The sequence below is a fragment of the Arachis ipaensis genome, chromosome B5, assembly GCF_059453495.1.
Source record: "Arachis ipaensis isolate K30076 ecotype BB chromosome B5, ASM5945349v1, whole genome shotgun sequence".
NCBI classification, from domain to species: Eukaryota; Viridiplantae; Streptophyta; class Magnoliopsida; order Fabales; family Fabaceae; genus Arachis; species Arachis ipaensis.
In genome coordinates, this window is record NC_142440.1 from 3,916,252 (window position 1) to 3,941,714 (window position 25,463).

The 25,463-nt window shown below is 34.8% G+C and overlaps 2 protein-coding genes across 2 annotated transcripts; both read left to right on the top strand.

Annotated features, from left to right (window-relative positions):
- The first annotated feature begins 3,543 nt into the window (after positions 1–3,543).
- Positions 3,544–5,721, top strand: LOC107642521 (acidic 27 kDa endochitinase). The gene is made up of 3 exons (XM_016345910.3): positions 3,544–3,887; positions 4,847–4,991; positions 5,184–5,721. Exons 1-3 carry the CDS (start codon positions 3,605–3,607, stop codon positions 5,548–5,550), a joined length of 795 nt encoding a protein of 264 aa, XP_016201396.1. The 5' UTR covers positions 3,544–3,604; the 3' UTR covers positions 5,551–5,721.
- Positions 5,722–6,808: 1,087 nt separating this feature from the next.
- On the top strand, positions 6,809–17,534 carry LOC107642522 (DNA (cytosine-5)-methyltransferase 1). Its single transcript, XM_016345911.3, has 20 exons — positions 6,809–7,178; positions 7,275–7,377; positions 7,620–7,727; positions 8,389–8,508; positions 8,613–8,712; positions 10,694–10,908; positions 11,016–11,081; positions 13,745–14,002; positions 14,170–14,228; positions 14,529–14,595; positions 14,719–15,048; positions 15,155–15,223; positions 15,316–15,402; positions 15,529–15,616; positions 15,867–15,985; positions 16,071–16,172; positions 16,286–16,329; positions 16,424–16,493; positions 16,750–16,853; positions 17,075–17,534. Exons 1-20 carry the CDS (start codon positions 6,997–6,999, stop codon positions 17,244–17,246), a joined length of 2,463 nt encoding a protein of 820 aa, XP_016201397.1. The 5' UTR covers positions 6,809–6,996; the 3' UTR covers positions 17,247–17,534.
- The last annotated feature ends 7,929 nt before the right edge of the window (positions 17,535–25,463 follow it).

Below are 25,463 nucleotides of genomic sequence, written 5' to 3' on the forward strand. Positions count from 1 at the left end.
GTCCATTTTGTCAGATAGATTCTAATGATATTATCACTGATTAATGTAACTGTTATATACTCTTGTAAGAAATTGAACACATGGTGTAAATATATTTGATCCAATTATAAGTAAATTTTTTTTCCATAATTAAACTCTCTCTGGTGTATTCAAAATGTCTGATTTACAGGTACTATAATATGAAGTGGTGATTCAGATAGATTGGAACCCATATATGACGGTCTGCATAGAGATCTGCATAATACACCCAAACACAGACTATAAATACACCCGATAAAAAATTAAGTTTACACCTCTACTGCAGATTTTAACCCAACACTACCTGAAAGCCACTTGTTGTCCACAAGATCAAAATTAATTAAACTCTCTCTGGTGTATTCAAAATGTCTGATTTACAGGTACTATAATATGAAGTGGTGATCCAGATAGATTGGAACCCATATATGACGGTCTGCATAGAGATCTGCATAATACACCAAAACACAGACTATAAATACACCCGATAAAAAATTAAATTTACACCTCTGCTGCAGATTTTAACCCAACACTACCAGAAAGCCACTTGTTGTCCACAAGACCAAAATTAATTAAACTCTCTCTGATGTATTCAAAATGTCTGATTTATAGGTACTATAATATGAAGTGGTGATCGAGATAAATTGGAACCCATATATGACGGTCTGCATAGAGATCTGCATAATACACCCAAACACAAACTATAAATACACCCGATAAAAAATTAAATTTACACCTCTGCTGCAGATTTTAACCCAACACTACCTGAAAGCCACTTGTTGTCCACAAGACCAAAATTAATTAAACTCTCTCTGGTGTATTCAAAATGTCTAATTTACAGGTACTATAATATGAAGTGGTGATCCAGAATTCCAAATAGATTGGAACCCATATATGACGGTCTGCATAGAGATCTGCATAATACACCCAAACACAGACTATAAATACACCCGATAAAAAATTAAATTTACACCTCTGCTGCAGATTTTAACCCAAAACTACCTGAAAGCCACTTGTTGTCCACAAGACCAAAATTTAGCAGAAAATCATTCCAATTCCTATCAAATGAGTCTTTGCTATGAGGGTTTCATTTTTCCTCTTTGCTACATGTAATCAATTGATTCTTAATCTCGTTTTCCTTCCTATTTGTGCTCCACTTCGCCCTGATTCAGCTGACAATCTGAGGTTGAATCATCTATTATCTTCAAAATGAGTTCAAACTTTGATTTCAGAAACCAGAAAATCGAAAAGAAAACGAAACTGGAGTTACAGAGAGAAGAACTAACGTCAATGACGAAGAACAAACCAATGAGAAAGGAGAAGAAAAGAACGATCGAAAAACCAGGGGAAGACGCGCGAGAAGAAGAACGATGAAATTTGGAAAGAAGGAAAACAAAGAAGGAAACAAATCTTTTAAATTTGGTAGTTATACAAACGCGGGATCTTTGTATAGCGCGTGTAAGTGACGTAGGAGTTGCAACGCGTTTTAGTGGATTAGGCGTTAATGAACTTGTAATAGTTACAAGCCCTAATCGCTTGTATACTGAGCTTTCCCCTATATATAATATATTTTAGAAAAAAAAAGTATATGAACCAAGAAGTTATTAGCCAAAAACTAAATAAAACCACATTAAATTATATTAATAATTAATTTTAAATTTTTTAATTCAAAATTTAAAAAATTTAAAATTAATTAAGTAAATCTAATTAAAACCTATAAAAACAACCCTCATCTTCTCTCTCACATTAACCTACCCACCTCTAACAATCACACACACACAAACCTCTCTCTCTCACCGTCAGGCTCTATCCGCCTTCTCACCGCGACCCACTCCTCTTCTATTACCGATCCATTCCTCTTCTATCACCGCGACCCACACCCTCCTCTCATCCCCTTCTTCCGCCCTCTACAACTTCGTCACCCTCTGCCGCCTCTCCCTCGCTCCTGACTTCCACACCTTCCCTTTTGCGTTCAAGGCATGTTCCCTTCTCCCTTCTTCTTCTTCCATCTTCATCGTCCTCTCGCTACACTCTCAGGCCTTTAAATTCGGCTTTCTTGCCGATCCTTTCTCCCTCAACACCCTCATATGCGTTTACTCCATCCATCGCCGCGTCCACGATGTTCACAAGCTGTTCAACGAGAGTTCTCACATGATGTTGTCTCTTATAATGCCATGGTTCATGGGTTCGTTAAAATTGGTGAGACTACGCACGCGCGGGAACTGTTCGACAAAATACCAGAACGAGATTTTGTGTCTTGGGGCACCATGATTGCCAGTTATAGTAACGCGAAGCTGTGTTATGGGATATTAGGTGTCTTTTTGATGATTAAAGAGACTACAATAAACTACACAATTACAGAAATATAAAAAAAATTCATTTAATACGAAAAAAAAAAAACATCCTAATACTTAACAAAAGAAATATCCAGTTATATTTTAATAAAAATAATTAAATATTTATAAAATTTGAAAAAAATATGAAATTTTTAAAGAAATAGAGACATTCACATTTGCAATACAAAAAAATTCGAAAAATATATAAAAAAACATCCAGTTAGTATAAAAAAAAATATTCTAATACTTAATAGAAGAAACATCCATATATATTAACTCGTAAAGATTTTGAATTTACCCAAAAATATTTTAGATGATTTTTGACTAATACCCTTTTGTTCCTAGCGTTGCTCTTTAGATAAACTTTCTTATATAATATATGGTATTGCATTATTGACTAGCTAGCTTCATAGTAACCGTTTTGAATGGGGGTGAATTTCCATGAATGCCCTTTAATAAATTTCCCAGCAACTTCCACAAAAACACCACCTAAGCATTTCCCCACTTTACGTATTCTCTTTATTGGTCACGGCAAAGACTTAAGAAAAGCCTTAGTCAAGTCTAGCTAACATAAATAGACATAAATTTATGTGACATATCGACGGTCCATATGAAAAAGAAATGATAGTTCTGTCTTAGAATTAAGAAAATAAAGTAAATTATTAACCCATAAGTATTACTTTTCCGTATCTGAAAAATCTCAATCTAATGAGATAAGGGGACGGTGCAACTTTTTTGTCAAAATTCGAACTAAGAGTCACCATTTTGTTAGAAGTTAGAACGCTTCATCAGCTTCATATAACACAATTCCTCCACTTCACGGCATTGATATAGTCAATGTTGTGGGGGCACAAAAGAAAAGAAAGTCTTTGAACTCTTTGGAATGTTATTCATCAATTGAAACCTGAATAATGCAATTTTTTTTCTAGTCAGAGGAGACAAAAAAATAACATGTTTCAAGATGTTAGAATTCACTCGCCATGATTTGGAAAACAACTAAATTTGGTGTATTAATCATATTGGGCTAGAATTGCTTTTCATATACTTATGTACTATAGTCTATGAGAACATAAAAATTAAACCTTATATATATGTTAATGGATAATATATACGATAATATTCTTGACATAAAAAAATTATTTAACATGACACGTATATATATACTTTTCCTATATCTTTTCCTATATATAGATATATGGTACATCCCAAACTCAAAACAGAGTGTTAGAGTGGAAAAAAAAAAACAAATAAAAATGAAGTTTTGCAATTTCTTTGCATTCACCTTGGCTTTAATAGTACTACTTCAAGCCTTAGGTGCAAGTGCGGACGATGCTGGAACCATAATCACTCAGCCTCTCTATAATGAATTCCTGAAGCACTTAACCGATTCCAGATGCGAAGCCCATGGCTTCTACACCTACAATGCTTTTGTCACCGCCGCCAGAGCATTTCCCGCCTTTGGAACAACCGGTGATGACGTCACTCGCAAGCGAGAACTCGCCGCCTTCTTCGGCCAAACATCACACGAGACAACAGGTACACACATTAGTGTACAAAGTTAATATTCAATTTAGTTCTTAAAATTCTCAACGTTTATCAAAATAACAGTTTTTGATCTTTTAAAATGATCAAATTGATTTTATGTTTGTAAATTTACGGAATAATTTAGTCATTTTCAAAAACAAATAACTGTTATGACGAGGTTGAAAATTTTAGTGACTAAACTTAACATTATTTTTTTAGTAAACAACTATCTATAACAATATATAATGTCAATACTGAATTTTCATATCCAAATTTACATTCTAATATTATCCTTAATAATATAGATTTTCCCGCACATGTATCAGTTACTTTAAATAAAATACCTTTTACATTAACAGCAATACATATTTTTCTATCTTATTTTTATTATGTATTTCACTAAAAAATTTATTATCAATTACTTACAGTTCCTACAACTATCTTGAAAGGAATTTCTATCTCATTTTCATTCTATATTTCACTAATAGTTGTAGTAACGGTAAGTAATTGATAATAAATTTTTGAGTAAAATATATAATGAAAATAAGATAGAAAAACATGTATTACTGTGAATGTAAAACGTCTTTTATTTTAAGTAACTGATACATGTACAGAAAAATCTCTATCATTAAGAATAATATTGGAATATAAATTTAGATATGAAAATTCAGTTTTCGTATTATATATTATTATAGATTATAGATATGGATATGTTATCGAATTACAGAATCTTTAATAATAAAAAAATAGTGAATATTAATAAAAAATTATTTTATTTGATATTTATTTAGTATAGTAATTAATACAAAAATATTTAATAATAAAAAAACTAATTAAAATAAATCACAATTTATCTTATTTAATATATTTATTATATATTATATTATCGTAATTAATAAATATAAATTAAAATAAAATTTAATTATATTTTTTTGATTCTCTAATATTACCGTATTAATTATATGTTGCAGGAGGAACGGCTAATGCTGCAGATGAATTTGAATGGGGTTATTGCTTTTTGAGGGAACAGACTAAAGAACAGCACTGTGATTCTACACAAGCACCATGCCCCGCTGGCAAGCAATATTATGGCCGTGGTCCCATTCAGCTTACAAGGTAATTATTAATTTGAAAGTATGTATATTTCATATATGATGTAATTAGCTTTGGCCTCTAATAAGATATGTTGTCACAATATTTTTAGTCTTTATACAAATAAATGATCAGTCCGCCATTTTATATCTAATATTTTTTGAAACAAATTTAAGTCTAATTTTATTTATTTTTCATACATTGTTTTCCATTTAGCAACTCCAACTATCAGCTAGCTGGACAAGCTATAAAGGCAGATTTGATAAACAATCCAGACTTGGTAGCAACAAATGCGGTAATATCATTCAAAACAGCTATATGGTTTTGGATGACACCACAAGGAAACAAGCCCTCGTGCCACGACGTCATCACCAACGCATGGAGGCCAACCGCCACTGACTCGGCGGCAGGTCGAGTCCCAGGCTACGGTGTCATCACCAACATAATCAACGGTGGGATTGAATGTGGGAAAGGTGCCAACACAAACTCCAATAACAGGATTGGATTTTACAAGAGGTACTGTGATATCTTGAAGATTGGCTATGGGAGTAACTTAGATTGTGCAAATCAACAGCACTTTTAAATTAACATTACCACCCCTAGGGTAAACTATTATGTTTAAGTTGTTGAATAAATATAGCTATGGTTATATAGCAGCATAGCACTACTGTAATAAGAGAGTGTGCAAACTAGATCCACCTATCCGGTGTATCTTTGTTTTGCTTTGCAATAAAATTTCAGTATGTTGGCCTAATTAATCGAACATTTTATAAGCACAATTTGTTGTCCTTTTTTTGGTTCGAAGAAGCTTTAGTTCGAAAAACGCCCAAAAAACAAAGTTATAATTTATAAACATGTAATAAATTATCTAAATCAATTTAAATTTATTTGATTTCATTTTGATTTGATTTTTTATTCCCAATATGTAGAATAGATAATAATGGATTAATCTGCCCGTTTGTTTTACCGTTTATAAAATTATTTTCCTAAGTTCATTCCAATCATAGTACAAGAATCACAACATTTTGGGGCGAAATTATTGATTTAAATTGATCTACTTTCTATAATTTTTTAAGCTGATCAATATCACTTACATATCGTTCGGGTACAAGCAACTTTTATTATTACCATAAATGGACAACTTTCAAATATGAAAAAGTTTTTTTTAGTCAAAATAAAAAAAAAACACCAATAAAAGTTCATAAAGCTCCAAGACTCGATTTGTTTCAATATATGTATATCAATAGAAAAAAATAAAATAAAATAATGTTTGTTTTGAGGTATTGGAATGGAGACGAAAAAACGGAAAGTATTTTAGTACCTTAAAAAAGTAGAGACACAAGAATTAAAATTTTTGGAAACGAATACTGAAATTTAATAATATTTTATACCAAAAATACTTCTATTTCAATTAATTAGTTTCAGTTTTATTCTTTGTGTAAATGAAATTAGAGTTTTATTTTTATTCCATTGTTTGGTTGAGGAAGAAAATTAGAGAAAAAAGAAAATGGATGGAAAAAAAATGGTGGGTCTATCAATTTTTTTCTCTCCAACATTGAAAAAAATAGAGAGAAAACTAACATTTCTCTCTCTATTTCCAATACTACCCTTTTATTTTTTTAATATATTTTATAATATAAAGATAAAATTGTCTTTTTATAACATTTCTTTTTTTTATTTTAATATTTTTTTTCCATTCAAACACATCTAAAGAAAATAAAAATTCACCTAATTTCTATCTTTTTCTTTTTTTCCTTTCGATTTTTTTCCTCTCTATTTCTTTCTTTCCAACCAAACATAGCCTTAGTCTGTTTCAATATCTGTCTCGGATTCTGTTTCTCTTCTAAACGCTACCTAAAGGAGTAAAGTAGCGAAAAAATCGGCGGGCTGTTTTTGGCTTTTCCCTCCCAATTCGAGGAGTTTCAAAAATCAAAACCCCTTTTGTGCTCTTTCACTCACTCACTCGCTCACTCAGCTGAATCCAACACAATCACTCGGTCGTTCTCTTTTTTTGTCTTCCTCGCCCGAGATGGGTAAGAGGAAAACACCCCAATCCAAACCCACAAACGACGCCGTTTCGAAGTCAAAGAAGAAGTCCAAGGGTTCCTCATCCACCCCTAACCCCGACGACTGCTGCTTCGTCGGAAACCGCATTCCGCCAAACGAGGCCCGGGCCAAATGGCCTGCGCGCTACAAAGGATCGGTAACAAAGTCAGTCGTCAGTCATTCCACTTTCTTTTTTCCTTTTTTTATTTTATAATTATTTTAGTTTGGTTGCGAATTTTCTGAGTGGGTATAATGTTGCAGTGGAAAGACTGAAAACGGTGACGTTTTGAAGGCCAAGTGCCATTTCCGTCAAGCTACGGTAGATGGGGTTCTTTTCGAGCTTAATGACCATGCCTATGTTAAGGTGTTCTTCTTCTCATTTTCTCTGCTTTCAATTCCTTTAATTTTCTCTCATTTCAGTTAATTGTTCATTCAAGAGTTGTAAATATGGTGTGTTATTGTGAGTTTTATAGAATCCTTTTCCTATAGCACCATGTTGTTACTCTAACGTGGGAGTAAAATTTGCAAAATTGAATGGCGCTTTCGATTGTAAACTGCTACTGTTTTACTGCATATTCGGTTGTTCATGTATTGCATGTTTTTCAGGCTGGGGATGGTGAGCTTAACTACATTGCCCGGATTGTTGAAATGTTTGAAACTGTTAATGATGAACAATATTTCACAGCCCAGTGGTTTTACAGAGCTCAGGACACGGTGCGATCCTTTTTGCTTCAATCACCTCTGCGCGCTCGTTATACCAGCTTTAGTTGACTAGATATCCATTTTGCTCCTTGAGATTCAAGCAATTACTCAATTTGTTCTTCAAAATTCAAAATTACTTATATTAGTCCTCCAAATTCAAGTCCGGGTACCAATATGGTCACTCGACTCTTTCAAACAGAATGCTGAGATGACACCCTTCTGTCACGCTTGATGATGACGAAATGACGTCGTTTATCCTTGGTGCCCAAACAAGTTAGAAATGAAGAATAGCAGAGGTAAAGAAGGAGAAAAATATTTTATTTTGGGTCTCCATCCTTGCTTCTCCCTTCTTATACAAAGCGACGACATTTCTGACTTGTTTGGATGCCAAGTGTAAACGATGTCGTTTACTCATCATCCAGCGTGGCAGGGAGGGTGCTATCTCAGCATTCCGTTTGTCTAGTCATCTCCGGAAAGAATCAAAAGACCATATTGGTGCCCGGACTTGAATCTGGAGCACCGGTATAGATAATTTTGAATTTCGAGGACCAAAATGTGTAATCACGTGAATCTCACGGACCAAAATGGGGATTTAGTCAGCTTTAGTTATTGTTTTTCCACTCCGAACTATTTTAATTAAACCTGTTTGTTTCGAATTTTGAAATTGCTGCAGGTCATCAAGCAACATTCAGAACTTATTGATGAGAAAAGGGTGTTTATGTCTGATGTACAAGATGACAATCCACTTAATTCTATTGTTTCCAAAGTTAAAATAGTTCAAATCCCACTTGATGTGAGTGCTATTTCGTAATCACATTCTTATTTGTAAATTACTTGTGGCTTCCTAGGCAACTTTCATGTAGTGGGATGTAAATATTTGCAATTTGCTTCATTCAGATGGACTTGAAAGAAAAGAAGAAAATAATTGCTCCTTATGATCTCTATTATGACATGAAGTACACAGAGAGATACCATACCTTTTCTAGTCTTGTAACAGGTATGGATTTTTATTCAGATGTATGTTGATTTGTATGTCACTATTTTAATTTATATAGATGTAGACAAGAAAAAAAGTTTAATGTTACATAAATGTGTGGAGATAACTTGAATGAGGAAAAAAGTTACACATATTTCATAAACTGAATTTGTTTACATGCATGTTTCGTTTGACTCTATGTAAATTGAATCAAATAAATTCGATTTATACTTTTTCAATGCAGTTGATTCAATTTGATATATATAATTTACTAGTAGTAAATTGAATCAACTAACTCGATTTACTACTAATACAACAATACATTGTAAATCGAATCAATTATACGACATATATATGATAAATCAGATCAACTTTATTCAATTTACCATTATACAACATATACACAGGAAACTGAATAAACTTGATCCGATTTACTGCTTATACAGCTTAATGACATTTCTTACTTTTAAATTAATTGTTTATATTAACTTTAAAATATAAACATTAATAAAAAAATCTCCTGTTTAGATTCAAATAAAATATTAAAAAAATAAAAACGAATAAGAGTAGAAATTCAAATTTTGTATTTTAGTTTAAATTTAAGAATATTTACATTTTTACAAACTTATAAATTCAAAACAAAACAATAAATGATATATAAAAATTCATTAGAAATTATCCTTTGACTCATTAGCATCTAAATAATTGTTACCAGAATTTTTGATGTTGAAAAAGTTATAAAGTATAACTCTTCAAAATAACATAAGAGTTAAAACTTGGATTATTCCAGAGTTAAAATTAACAAATAGTCATCCAATATAAAAAAATTAATTATATTTATACAATGTGTAATTAATCAAAATAATTAAAATATAGTAATTTATAAAATTAAGTGTAGAACAAATGATTCAATTTATTATGTATATGTTGTATGTTATATAATAATAAATTGAATTAGATTAATTCGATAAAGGTGTTAAGACATGCATATAACAAAAATTACTTTAGTATATCTGCATAATTTTAAACTCCAAATTATTTATTCATGTGAATTACCCTAAGTTAGGATGCCATCTTAAATGAATAGACATTCTAGATATGACTGGTAGCATTACACTTTATTTGTAGGTTCAATTTTGCTTTAGATGGTTTGAACGCGTGTGGAGAAATTTATAAAAACCTGGTTTAGGATACTAAATAACATTGAGTATATCTTAATAGCTATAGATGAATCATGAGTATTAGAAGATTTTTATGATGCATGGACACGTGACATTTAGATATAGAAATTTTAAATTTTTCTAAAACACGAAGACACAACATACATATAAAGGTGAAAAATTAGATGTATTCAACTTCACGTGAAGTTGATAGCTAAGAGCCGTTAAATAATTTGAATTATTTGGCTAAATTTTTATCAAACGACTCTCAGTTATCAACTTCACGTGAAATTGACTGCACCTGAGTCCTGAGTTTCCACCATATATAAAACATAAATTATTTTTTAGATAAATTGTAATAATATTTTGATATTTTATTAAAATTAAAATATAAATTAATTTTTTAACTGTATAAAGTACTTAGAATATTTTTTATTTTAATAAATAATAATATATATTATTTTTAAATTCATTTAAAAAATACATATTAAGAATAAGATTAAATATGGTAACATGTGATAATGTTTAGGTATATCCAAAGTCTGAAGAATAATGTTTTATTTTTTATTAAATTATAGTTAGACACATAAGATAGCCGTGTTGGATGAGTGTTGATGAGTGTTATGTCTATCACGCAGACATGACAACTCAACATAGTGTTTGTGCTTTACAAAAAGATTTAGATTCTAATTATTTGTGTGTAGTGACAGATCATTTTGCATCCAGTGGAATAAGACTTATTTGTTGCATGATATTAGTTACTGTTGATTTTTTTTTAATTTTTAATTTTTGCATGAATTATTGATTTTGTTAATTAAATGTGATTTACTCTGTTAATCCAGAAACAAGGATGGAAAGTGATGGGAATTCAACAGTCTCTAGTGAATCCGGATGTCCCAGTCAGCTTAATGATACAGTTATTGAGAAAGAGGAGACATGTCCAAATAATGTATTTGATTCATCAGAAAGGACTTTATTAGATTTGTATTCTGGCTGCGGTGCTATGTCCACAGGACTTTGCTTTGGTGCATCCATATCTGGCATTAAGCTTGTCACGGTAAGCAGAGTTAATGCTTGTTTTGACTAATTTATTAAATTTCTTTTATTTAACTTTTATCCATCTGTTATTATTGATTTGACAAAGATTTTTGTTTGTCTTCAAAGAGGTGGGCTGTGGACATAAATGAACATGCATGTAAAAGTCTGAAGCTAAATCATCCTGAAACTCAGGTGAGTGTTTGTTGTTTTGGTGTATCATCTCAACTTTTTGAATCACGTCACTATTCAATAACCAATTAAATAATTAAAATGATAATGATTTAAGAAAATTTAAAATAAAAAAATTAGAAAAAAATGCATTTGAAAAATTAACATATTTAATTTAAAATTTAAATATATAAAAATATTAACTATAGTAAATTCCTAACAAACAATAAATCACCTTTCAAGATATAGTCATAACTAATTTCATACTTAGTGAATTTGAATGATCTTTAATTATATGAAAAGATAAGAAAAAACTAACTTTATTCTTTAAGTTCAGTACAAAATCAAATTTAAATTAAATTAGGTAGATAAATTTATTACAAGTCCATAATAAAAAATTGCGTGGTTACAACCAGCATGATATACTAACGGTATTTCAGGAATATTTCAAGTGGTGGTTATCTAATTGATTTCGTTTGAGATTCGTTTTAAAACTAACTCAATTCTCTATAAATTTGTGTTTAATAGCTATTTCCAAATTCCAAACGTAGAAAACTTTATAGGGCTTATAATGTGACGATTCAGATTGGAGATTCTACTTAAACGCGAATTAGATTCTCTTAACATAATCTGTACATACCTAAAAGTTATTTGAGTAATTTCTTTTTCATTCTATGCCATTTTTTCTATACAAAATATTCTAGGTAACTTGTCCTTTCCACTTTCTATTATCTTTATAAATTGTCATTTATATACTTTTTCCATTATAAAAAAAACCATTATCTCTTTTAATTTCCTTACTCTCACTCTAAATCTTCTGCCAAAGTATTTACAAAGTCTACTCATATATTATTCAAGAAGATATCCTTTTTAAATTATGCAAACTACGGAATATGAAGATTTCCTTTCTATCCCAAGGATTCATACATACATCAAAACATATACAAAGTATAGTTATAAAACAAGTCTCTCTTCGTATCAAATTGCGTCTATTTGCATCTGAATACATATAGAAACTTCACTCGAAGTAGGGGTTTTATACTACTTTTTTTATATGTCATGTCTTAAATGTTTTATTTTTATATAGATGTTAGCATTGCATGTCATGATATAATGTCTTTTTATTTCATACACATTACTGAGGATATGATCATTCGATAAGGGAAGGTGACTTCCAAGATAAGATAATCGAAATGATCCTTTGGCAAGGGAGTTGATTGAATCGAGATGATCCTTCGGTAAAGGAAGGTGATCGGCAAACTTTTGGAATAAAAACCTTCGATAAGGGAAGGGAATTCCCATCAATTTTATATAATAATATATCTTTGTTGACATAGCTCCTTTCTTGTGTATATCTAAATAACCTTGATTGTAAATTGAATTGAGGCCTTCGGTAAGAGAAGGTGACCCCCCAAAGACAAAATATCGGTATGATCCTTTGATAATGAAGATGATCAATCGAGATGATCCTTCGATAAGGAAATGTGATCTCCAAAACGTTTGGGATAAGAACCTTCGGTAATGGGAGATGACTCCTACTTTTTATACCGGTTTGAGCTCAATATCTTTTATAAAAGCCACGAAAAAAAGTAACGAACAGTACAATGAAAAATGTGATTATGATTGTTCTTTTTTTATCCTTTTTGTTTGATTTATAATTATAGTTATTATTCTTATTTCATTCAAAGATCCTTCTTTTATCTGAAGTTTCTTTTGTTTGATTTATGATATCATTTAAGATCTTTATTTTATTCAGATCCATTCTATTTGACTTATCTATGCCAATGTTATTATTCTTCTCTTATTTATTATTTATTTTACCTTGCTTTATGGCCTATGAGAACATCAAATCGAGATTTATGAGTTTGCATTTTATATGTTTTAACGCTATAGTCATTTTATGTGTCACTTATGTCATAACATAAGTAAATGAGAAGCATCTAAAAGTTATACCATTCCGACTAACAAAGACTTTTGGAAATAATAATTGAACAATATTGCGTCATCACTGTTTTTATTTTAAAATTCGGAGTGGCTGGAGATGGATATGATGACACCATATAGATAAATTACCGAGAAACTTTTGTTTTTCAACCCTCTTTCCGTACCATTTTCAGGAACGACGCAGTACAAAGTAATACACTGCTCGGAGGAAAAACAAATGCACTATTAGGAGTGAGATATCAAAGACGTAGATACGAAATGTTAAGCGCTTACCCAAATTCATATTAAGGAAAAAGAATAGGCGATTGTTTTAATCATAGTTATACAAATTAAGAGAATTGAGATTTTCTATGCGTCTTGTTTATCTTTATTGAGTGATTACAGTTGTGACTATGATGTTTTTTTTTATGATTATTTGATATGAATAAAACTTGTAATTGTTTGTGCCTTCATAGTTTAGCACGCCCTTTTTTAATGTTATTACCTCTAATTCCACTTATATTTTTTTAACTAGTAACCATTCTAATAAAAACTAGTTATTCACTATTTTTACATATATAAATTATTTTATATAAATATTTTTCATATTGTTTTAAAAATTTCGCATGGTTTTGAGTATCAACGACCAATATAATTTAAATAAGGCTTAAACCCAGTCTAAAAATATTAAGGTGTTACATTTGCTATTTTTACTTTTAAAATCTTTATTGCAATACTTAACCTGCTTCCAAAATGATAATTAGGTGAGAAATGAGCCAGCAGAGGATTTTTTAAATCTGATAAAAGCTTGGGCTAAGCTTTGTGAGGATTTAAAATTTGTGGGATCCGACAGGATTGAGTCTAGTTCAATTATGGATGAAGATGGTGCTAATGATGAAGTTGATGATGGCCATGAAGCTTCAGAAAAACCATCTGATTCTGAGGAATTTGAGGTGGAAAGGTTACTTGCTATTTGCTATGGTGATCCTAATAATGTTAAGAAACCAGGGATATATTTTAAGGTATGCAAATGTTACTTATGCAACTTATTTTACAATTTGACATTGAATTTAGTATTAGAGATGTTTTAATTGTGTTGAAGTTTTGTACAATGATAATTTAAGATTTTTTTTTTTAATTTTTTTCAAAAATATATAAGCAAACAAATCTTGCTTTTACAATCCTTCAGGTGCGTTGGAAGGGTTATGACTCCAGTGAGGATACATGGGAGCCATTAGATGGCTTAAGGTATATTCTTGTTATTTGAGCTGTATATATAATTTTTATGCATTGAGTATAAAGGAGGTTTACACATATAACTATTCGTACATCGTCCTTTAGCAAAAATAACTAATTTTCAAATCCACTACTTGAAAAGTAATTTCAATGGATGAATTTGATTGAATAACTGTATAAAATTCTTTATACTGTCAAAGCATGAAAGTTTATATATGTGTGTGTGTGTGTGTGTGTGTGTTTTATTTGCTAGATATTATGTGCTATTTTTGCCATTGCTTTGCATAATTGATTGAGATTGTGTTATTATAGTGATTGCAAGGAAGTTTTAAAAGTTTTTGTGAAGCAAGGACTTAAGAAAAAGTTATTGCCTCTTCCAGTAAGTTTTCTATTTCTCTTCTATGAATGCATTTAAATTTTGGTTTCATGCAGTTGATCTTTAGTTGGACATGCTCTTTTTAATGGTTTATTTATCGGTTTTGTATATTTAAAAAATGTGTAGGGTGATGTTGATTTTATTTGCGGAGGACCACCATGTCAAGGAGTAAGCGGTTTTAACCGCTTTAGAAACTATGAAGATCCGTTGACAGATATAAAGAATAAACAACTACTTGTATTTATGGATATTATCGAATTTCTTAAGCCGAAGTATGTACTTATGGAGAATGTGGTTGACATTTTAAAATTTTCTGGTGGATTTTTGGGTCGCTATGCTATAGGCCGCCTTGTTTCTATGAATTACCAAGCAAGAATGGGCATTCTAGCTGCGGGCTCTTATGGTCTTCCACAATTTCGCATGCGTGTTTTTTTGTGGGGAACTTTGTTCACTGAAGTAAGGATACTATAGTGTTTGTTTTTTTTTTTATTTTGATAGGAATTCAAGTTTTTTCCTTATTTAGGGAGAATATTTCTAATTTAACTATACCTTTTGTGGTTAGAGATTGCCTCCATATCCATTACCAACTCATGAGGCTGTGTCAAGAGGTGCTCCGCCGGTAGAGTTTGAGGTATTCAAAAGACTAAGATATCTTTTGCTTTATTCGAAGATAATTGTCTTTTGTTTCAATATTCAATGGGTTTTTGTATTGTCATAATGTAGGAAACTACAGTAGCTTATGACAAAAACGAAACTTGTAATCTTGCTGAAGCTCTTCTTCTTGGAGATGCAATCTCAGATCTCCCTCCAGTGAGTATTTTTCTCTAAAGTGTTTTTTGTTACTGTAATTGAATTAATGAGTTAATTATTAATATACAATCTGATGTCATTTAATAAATTGATTATTATCATTTTTAAAATCTTCTTGCTATTTAGGTTGAAAATGATGAAAGTCAAGATGAAAGAAGTTATGGAACAAGTGCTCGTACTGAGTTTCAAAAATATATTAGAATGAGTAAAAGTGGTATGCTTTTTACCTTTAACATGGTTAATGCATGGTATCATAATTATATGAATTATATCTGATTTTACAGTGTGTATCTTTAATTTGTAAAAGTAAATTAATTTATCTGCTAGTTATAGTTTATTCATTCTCTTTGTCTTTGCAAGATCCATGACTTTTTTCTACAATTAGATTACTATTATGCACTCAGCACATAATATTTCAAAACAATTTGAATATTTCCTGATTATAGGTTTTTTTTCTATTTTAGAAATATTGAACAATGGGAGTACTTCTCAAAGCAAAGTACCCAGAATGCTATATGATCATCGTCCCCTGCGATTAAACAATGATGATTTTGATCGAGTTTGTCAAATTCCAAAAAAGAAGGTACTGTTATAGATACAGTGGTTGAATTCTTTTTTTCTTCATCTATTAATTGGTTAAGTTTACGGAGCTTGTTTATCTTTTATAGGGTGCAAACTTTAGGGACCTACCAGGTGTGTTAGTGATAGGCAACAAAGTTGAATGGGATCCGACGGTTGAAAGAGTGCTGCTTAATTCTGGAAAACCTTTGGTATTATATTTGTTTTATCCTCTGATCTCGAATATTTATCTTAGTTATAGGTTTTTTCTTGTTAATATTAAAACATATCCTCAAATATATCTTTGTAATATGTTTTTGTTTAGGTTCCTGATTATGCTATGCAATTTGTTCGTGGAACATCTAGCAAGTAAGTATCAAGTAATATGATTTTGATTTTGAAATGTTCTCGAGTTTCTGAACTGTAAGAGTTCTCAAATTAACTTTTTTGGAATAAAACACAGGCCATTTGGTCGTTTGTGGTGGGATGAAATTGTGTCAACAGTTGTGACTAGAGCTGAGCCTCATAATCAGGTATTATTCTTGCATTGTGATCTATTTAGTAAACTAATATTTTTCTTAGTTTAGAATATATTTGAATGGATTTAATTGTTTCTTGAATAGTGAAATATTATAATCTGCCTGGGTTTTTAGTTAAACTTGTGTTGTCATATTAACTGTTTAGAGTGTTATTGTTAGTTTTAAGTTGCTTATGCTCTTTTGTATATATTATTATGTATCAACTCAAGTTCAATTTTTCTTGTTTGTTTGTTTTTATTTAATTTGCTAGGCCATTATTCACCCAAAACAAGATCGAGTGCTTACAATTCGAGAAAATGCTAGACTACAAGGATTTCCTGATTGCTACAAACTTACTGGCCCTATTAAGGAAAGGTATGTTAACCAGGATTTCAAACTTAGTTCTTATTACTTGAAATGTGTTACTTTCTTGAATCTTTAAATTTCAAGTCCTTGACCATGGTTTATGAGATTTTTCCTCCCTAATATATCATTTCACTTAATAGCATCCATCATTTTATTACCACTTTGGTTAAGTTGATTATTTAACTCAATCTTATATACAATTATCTTTCATTTTTGGTATTTTAATTTAGGTACATACAAGTTGGAAATGCTGTTGCTGTACCTGTAGCTCTTGCTTTGGGATATACATTTGGTTTGGCATATCAAGGTTTGTCTAGTGACAAACCTTTGACAACCCTTCCATTTAAGTATCCAAATTGTCTTGCTTCTTTATCATCATCTCAAGTTGATAATAATGATTAGTAAATTGAATTGAGACTGTTATTTGCTTAACAGTCATTCTCATTTTATTATAAAATTTTTTATTTTTATTAAAAATTTATCTTGAGATGAGTATAAGACTTGTACTATTGGTGGATTGAAGAGAAACTACAAGTATAAATTGTTTTTTTTTTTTTTTTTTTTTTTTTTTTTTTTTTGCTTAGAACATTGTTGTCATTTATATTGAACGTTGTAACAACTTTCGCATATTGTGTGTTGTATTAAAATGCTTAATATATATTATCTATTTCTTGCTTTGACAGTTTAAAACTTAGTTACATTATTTTTTGATACTGAAATGTTTATATATTAATATTCATATTAAGAAAGTTTGTTAAGGTTGAAGGTTTTTTTATAATCTTATGCATCTCATCACATGCATTTAGTTGAAGTGTTGATTGATCAAATTCGTAAGTGTGGTCTAATTTGTCCCAATATTAAAAATTAAACTATAATGATTAGTTATAATGTTAAGTATAAAACTAAAAATTGCCATGAGCTGAGGTTGTGATTAATCAAGTTATGTTAGTTAAACACAAACGGAGTCACATGCTAGTCATCAGCGGTCAACTATTGGTCCCTCAAGGAGGGGCGGTTACATCACATGTTCACAAATCACAAATAGAAATGTCAAGTGGGCTAGTTCATCTTATCCTATCAAAAGTCTGTCATTTTGTAGGTTAGCAAATTTTGCTTAGTAAAGTGGTCTTAAATTTTTTATTTTTGCGTTGTCTAATGACAGATTAGTGTGCTAAGCCTGCTAATTATATATATATATATATATATATTTATTAATAAATTTATAATTTTTAAATTCATAAATATTAAAATATTTATAATTCTAAATATGTAATAAATATAATTATTAATTAAATTTTTTGAAACAAAATAATAAATAAAATATTATCTAAAATATATAATTAAATATCTTTAATTAGATGGTGCAAATTAGTGGATTTTTTAATTATGGCAATATCAAATTTTCAACCGACTTACTTTTTTAGCGAGTTATGTAGCTCGACCTCATAAATTTTGGCCTGTTTACCATCCTTATTCACAGGTGCATAAGTCTCTCATATTTAGGATAGATAAAATAAAAAATAAAATTATAAAAAAAAAAAGGAGATTCTTTAGCAGTCAAAGCGCGCGACTTAACGGATTTAGTTATTATGTCTGATATTTTTTAAAATGATTTCATTGTGGTTTTTTTCATCCTTTTTTCCCAAGAGTAAAAACGATATGAAATCCTTAAATTAAAGAGTAGTATAATAAGTAAAAAAATTAGGAAATGGTTTGCCTGTGAAGTGTGACTACCTGTGCCTGAGTTGAGTCCAAGAACCAATCATTCATTCTCTACCCTTTCTCTGACCAAAAAAAAAAAAAAAAAAATCTCTACCCTTCCTTCTGCTTGTGACTACTACCCTTCCTTCTGCTTGTGACTACTACACATGCTATATTTTCGTCATTCTTTATGTATTGCATTTTTTCTCGAATAAAATCTTTTTTTGGCCTTTATCCTTTTTCAACATATACAATTCGCACTTCAACGATTATAAAACGATAATTCACTTTTTACTTTTTTTTTATTAGAGGCATGAGTCATTTTGTAAGAATTTTTGACAAATGATGACAGAAAATGTTTACGTGTGACGTAATTTTTATGATTTGATCTTCATTAGTTTTATGTGAATGATGATTATTTGATTGAGACGGTTTAACTTTTACATAATTATCAAAACGATGTTCTAATCAAATGGTTGTCATCCTTCTATAACGTTTTGATGATTATATAGACAATAAATAGTTTCAATCAAATAGTTATCATCTATGTAAAATAGATAAAAGATCAAACTATACAAATTAATGTCACACATAAATATTTTTTGTCAATTTTTGTCAGAAATTTTCTTAGATGGACTTATGCATCTAATAGAAAAGAAAGATACGGAATGGATTATATTTTTTAATCGTTAAGGTGCCAGGCGTTTAAATTAAAAAAAGAGAAAACGAAAAAGAATTTTATTTTGTTTTTCTCCCATTTTAAAAGTTGTAATCTTAAATTTTATTTTTGTGTTGTAAAAGTAGAGTATGATCTACGGACTCAGATGAAAAAGAAGTATTATTTAGGGCAAAAAACCACATTAAGCCACATACAGAAAAGTTTAACCAAAATACGCCAAACAGAAATTTGTTTCAGCAATAAGCCAAGAGGCATTTTTATATAAATCGAACCACCAAGGTTCGAACTCTATTAGCAAGTAATTCGAACCACGTTGGTTCGAACTACTACTGGAAAAATGTGAATAATTCGAACCGGTTAGGTTCGAACCAGGAGAGCATGTAATTCGAACCGGTTGAGTTCGAATTATGTGGAGATTAGCCTAGTGTAATAAATCGAACCAGGTTGGTTCGAATTATGGGGAGAGAGGTCGACTGTAGTAATTCGAACCAGGCTGGTTCGAATTACATGTATCATGGTTCGAACCAGGTTAGTTCGAACCAAAGAGAGGTTGATTGTTGTAATTCGAACCAGCCTGGTTCGAATTACATGTATCATGGTTCGAACCAGGTTAGTTCGAATTAGTAGGAGTCAGAGCTCTATATAAATGCTGTAAACGTGATTTGCTCTCATTAGAGGACTTAAGATGGGTAGTGAAGAGGAGAGTTTTGCTGTTTTGGTACACCACAGAGGATCCATCAAGAGGAAAACTCGGTCCGGAGTGAAGTTCACAGATAAGAATCCTCTCTATATTGTGGTGAATCGAACGACAAGCTATGATGACCTGGTTAGAGCTGTGCTGATGAAACTTGGCCTGGAAGGTGCGAAGCGGATTAAGAAGTTTTTCTATCGCATTCCAGTCACGATCCTGCACGATACGGTGAAGTATGATTGTCTCACGATTGGTAGTGATGAGGACCTCCAAGTCATGTTTCTTTGTCGGAGGCAGTTTCCGGAGGTCCGCACACCAGAGTTGCTGGCAAAGCTGGTTGATGTGGTATCCAGCTCAGGGGGTTCGAACCGGAATACCGCCAATGTAGCCACGGCAGCTGGCTCCAGTTCGATGGCTGCTGTGGCTTCTTCCTCCGTCCCAGTTTACGAGCCAGCGGCCCAACTTGTCGCCTCTCCGTCATTTGCTGTTGATTTGAATGACGGCGTCCGCGACGAGGTAGGATCCTTTGATGTTCTGCCAAACGCTTTACACGGCGTTCCACCGGTTGGCGTCGGAGACGGAGAATTGGGTGATCCTGATGAGGACGACGTTGAGCCCGAAACGATTGAGGATGATAGCGGGGACGAGGTTGTAGCGGCTGGGCCTGCATTGGCTGGCGGTGGTTCTAGCTCTGGCACACAGCAGTATCCACCATATTTTTCTTCGCTGGACCTGGACGCCATGACGCATGAGGGTGCGCTAGGGCACCCTGTTGGATTCGGAGCTAGAGATGCGGAAGGGAATGCTGGTCTCACAGAGTTCCAGGTTGGTCAGCAATTCCAGGATAAAGATGAGGCCCTATTAAGTGTGAAGACTTACAGCATCCGGCGAGGGGTACAGTACAAGGTGGTGGAGTCCGATCACCGCCGGTATGTGGGCAAGTGTTCCGAGTTCGGGAATGGGTGCACATGGTTGATTCGGCTCAGTCTCCGGAAGCGCAAGGGCATTTGGGAGGTCAAACGGTACAATGGCCCTCACACTTGCCTGGCCACATCCATATCAAGTGATCACAGAAGTTTGGATCATTCTGTGATTTCGGCGTTCATTATGCCAATGGTTAGGGCTGACGCATCGGTTAGCATCAAGGTGCTCCTGAACGCCACGGCAGCGCATTTTGGTTTTAGGCCGACTTACAGGAGGGTTTGGATGGCGAAGCAGAAGGCCGTTGGCCTCATCTACGGTGACTGGGATGAGTCATACAGCGAGATACCTAGGTGGGTGTTGGGTGTCCAGCTGACGATGCCTGGTACTGTTGCGGTCCTCAGGACGAGCCCGGTTATAGTTGGAGGACAGGTGGACGACTCTCAAGTTTATTTCCACAGACTTTTCTGGACTTTCCCTCCGTGCATCGAGGCATTCCGGCATTGCAAGCCGCTAGTCAGCATTGACGGCACACATCTATATGGTAAGTATGGGGGAACGTTGCTCATTGCGATTGCACAGGACGGGAACTCCAACATTCTACCTGTCGCATTCGCACTAGTAGAGGGTGAGAATGCGGAGTCGTGGACATTCTTTCTCTCGCACCTTCGGCAGCACGTGACCCCGCAGCCCGGTCTGCTGGTTATATCGGATAGGCACAACGGCATCAAGTCTGCGCTTGAGGCCCCGGACGGAGGTTGGTTACCACCATCTGCGTACCGTGCATTCTGCATACGACACGTAGCGGCTAATTTCGCCCTTATATTCAAGGGCAAAGACGCTAGGAGGCTTCTCGTGAATGCAGCGTACGCGAAGACTGAGGTTGAGTTTGATTACTGGTTTGATATACTGCGGTCTGAAGACCCGGCGATGTGTGAGTGGGCGAACTGTATTGATTACTCGTTGTGGACGCAGCATCGCGATGAAGGGAGGAGATTCGGTCACATGACGACGAATATCTCCGAGTGTGTGAACTCAATCCTCAAGGGTGTAAGAAATCTTCCTGTAGCATCCCTGGTGAAGGCAACATATGGCAGGCTGGCCGAACTCTTTGTTCGCAAGGGGCGAGAGGCTGAGGCCCAGATGGGCACCGGACAGCAGTTCAGTCAGCATTTGGTGAAGTGTATCGAGGCCAACTTGAAGACGGCCAGGTGCTTCACTGTGACGTTGTATGACCGTGATAACTCCGAGTTCACCGTAGCGGAGACCACTCCGACTGGTACTTTCTCATTGGGTACTTACCGAGTATCGCTTGCCTCCCGGACATGTGACTGTGGGTACTTTCAGGCGCTTCATTTCCCGTGTCAGCACGCACTTGCATGCTGTGCCTACGCACGTGTGAGCTGGAGCTCCTATGTTCATAGCGTCTATCAGATTAGCTCGGTGTTCAATGTCTATCGGATGGGATTCACACCTCCAATCCCGGAGGGCTACTGGCCACCCTACGATGGGCCCACGGTGATTCCGGACCCAAACAGAAGGCGTGCGAGAGAGGGGAGGCCTAGATCCACAAGGATACGGACGAATATGGATGAGGCAGATCCAAACAGGCCAAAACGGTGTGGCCTTTGTCGCCAACCCGGACACATTAGACGTAGATGCCCACAGGTAGTAGGATCGTCTCAGACAGGGCGAAATTAGTTTCCATGATGTTATTGTTAGTGTTATTTACATTTAAGTTGTCTTGTTAGATGCATTGCTTGACCACGTACCTAACTTGTTGAGATTAATGCATTGAACTTTGTTATTTGTGAGTAGTAATGAATATGTTGTCTTCCATTACAAGTTATGCTACAGGACTCGTTGATCCTCATTTTAATAACTAAACGAAATCATTATACCTTATCATGTTTCATTTAATACATAAACAGACATAAACAGAGCACTACATAACAAGAAAACTACACCTAACTATCATACATGACTGAAATAGAGGAAACCAAATACATGAAATGTGACTCATCTAAACAGATGCGAACCAGTACCACAGCGACGTGCAACCCGTGCCCTCTGACCTCGACGGACAAGCGGCTCCTCATCCTCTATCTCATCCTCCTCCTCCTGCGGAGCAGGCTGTACTGGTGGCGCAACACGCAACGGTGCTGCAGACGATCCTGCGATAGACTCTGATGCAGCGGTGAAGGCGGATGTAGGGGTACCTCCAAGACGAAACTGCTGACCAGCGGATGAGGATGGAGGCTCGTTCAGATCAACATCTAAGGGGGCCTGGATCCCTGAGGTCTGGCCAGCTCTGCGGGGGGTCACCTCACCCTGCATGATGGCGGTATAGGAACTGATCTCGGATCCCCCAGCTGAGTGTCCGGGGCCAAGAACCTCTTCCCATGCTGACTCCACCACTGAAGGAACTGATGAGACGGTCCAGGGTCGGCAACAACATCGAACCTCAATACACTGTCCTAACGAGCATCCCAGTATGCATGCCACTTCGGCATGGAAGAGGGGAACCATCGATCGCCGCCTCTCCCGTCCTTGGACATCAGAAAGTCGATGTTCAAGGCGGGACGCGGAGGGGCCTGTACCCCTCCAAACTGAGGAAGAACACGATCTATCTGATGCCACTCTATGACAGCAAAGTAGATCAGCGCGGTCACAGAGCGCCACACCGCCATGTGCCGAGGCTCCAAAACCTCCGGGTGCAACACCTAAAGTACGTCGGGGCTACTGTACGGCATCTATATAAACTGCAGAACAAACCCACCCTTATCAGGGCAACTGTACGACCCAAGTGTAAGATATTTAACTAAAAGAGCATCAGTTATTAATTAGCCTACTAACCTCCCTGGACTGTAACCGGTCTATCCTAAGCCTCCACGCCCGCACTCTCGGACCCTTCTCACTACCGGAAGGGTTGTAACCTGCCCATCTGCACCATACACATGAGTTACATATACTAATATATGTGTTTACATTATGCAATAGAGTATTAACATACACGCAATTCTGTAAGTCATATTGAAAAAGAATAGGCCCAGTATAGTACCTCGACGCCAACGGCCAGCTGAACGCCTCATATCCTGTAGGCCTAAACTGAGGAAACCGCCAAAAGATCCAAGACTGCAGTAGCTGGAGCGGGCCCACTAACTTCACAACATGTCTGTTTGCCACCCTGCACATGCACCGGTACAACCAGGCCAGTGCTGCCGAACCCCAGCTGTACGTACCCAGCTCCTCCAGCCTCGTTACATATGGAAGCCATCTAATGTGAATCCGGTTGCCAGACTTGTCCGCAAACAGCTGCGTGCCCAGCAACATCATGATGTACGCACGGACATATCGACGAACAGTGTCATCATCTGCATCCTCGGGGCACTCACCAAAGGTCTCCTGAAACCAGCTGCAGTTCACTGCGTACTTCTGAACCTGACTGGGAGGAGGTATAACTCCTAGCAACTCCTGGAACCAGACCCAGGGTGGACGGCCGCCATCGATGTATATATGGAACTCTGACAGGCACCCGCTCACGTAACGGCCATCGACTGGCAAACCCAGCTGGTATGCCACGTCCTGGAGTGTGATCCTGCACTCTCCGAACGGCATATGAAATGTGTGCGTCTCGGGACGCCATCTCTCCACGAATGCACTGACGAGCGCCTCGTCTAGCCGGAACCACCGGTCGTTCAGCCTTGCAAGATGGTATAGCCCTGCCATCTGCAAGTATGGAACGTATCTGTCATCAAGACGCATGCCCTGCTGCCGCCTCATGCTCCTAATGCATCGCTCGGGCTGCGCATGAAAAGAACCGCATACTCAGATATATAACTACACAGGTTTTACAGTAAATCGGTTCACATAAACCGGTTTACAGTAAACCGGTTTACATAAAACGGTTTCCATAAACCGGTTTACATTAACCATTTCGCTAAATTAAACAGCATAACATTACATGAAAGATAACTAACTGGAAAACAAACCCTAAACCACACAACTAAACCGCTAGCATATACCACAATTAACGAGAGCCATTAACAAGAAACAAATTTAATAAACCGGCTTACTTAAACCACCTAGCATTAAACAACTACCCTAAACCACATATAAAAACCGCTTGCAAAAACCGCTAACAAAAACCGCTAACATAAACCACCAACATAAACCACTACCAAAAACCACTGACTTAAACCACTAACAAAAACCACTACCCTAAACCACCATCCTAAACCACTAACATAAACCACTAACTTATACCGCTAGCTTAAACCACTATCATAAACCACCTACATAATCCCCTCACCTAAACCACCTACATAAACCACTAACATAAAGTACCGTCTAACCAAGATACAAAACCACTAAGGCACAACTAACGCTTGAATCAAAAATATTTCCGTACTAACCTCGTCGTTGATGACCCCGGCTATATGAGCGACTCCGTCCAACCGATATAACTGTGCCGGATCGTCCCCCATCAGCAGAGTAGTCCGTTCAGGTCTTCCTCGGAGAGAATCTGGGTCGTTTTCTCTGAGATTTTGTGGGGTAGGGGGGAGGGATAATGGTTCGAATGAGGGTGATTCGAACTCCTTATATAGTCGAATCACACATAATTCGA

Coding starts and splice junctions, on each gene's coding strand:
- LOC107642522 (XM_016345911.3), top strand. CDS start 6,997: ATGGGTAAGAGGAAAACACCCCAATCCAAACCCACAAACGACGCCGTT. Junction 7,728..8,388: donor TTTACAGAGCTCAGGACACG/GTGCGATCCTTT, acceptor AAATTGCTGCAG/GTCATCAAGCAACATTCAGA. Junction 14,003..14,169: donor AACCAGGGATATATTTTAAG/GTATGCAAATGT, acceptor ACAATCCTTCAG/GTGCGTTGGAAGGGTTATGA.
- LOC107642521 (XM_016345910.3), top strand. CDS start 3,605: ATGAAGTTTTGCAATTTCTTTGCATTCACCTTGGCTTTAATAGTACTA. Junction 3,888..4,846: donor AACATCACACGAGACAACAG/GTACACACATTA, acceptor TATATGTTGCAG/GAGGAACGGCTAATGCTGCA. Junction 4,992..5,183: donor GGTCCCATTCAGCTTACAAG/GTAATTATTAAT, acceptor TTTTCCATTTAG/CAACTCCAACTATCAGCTAG.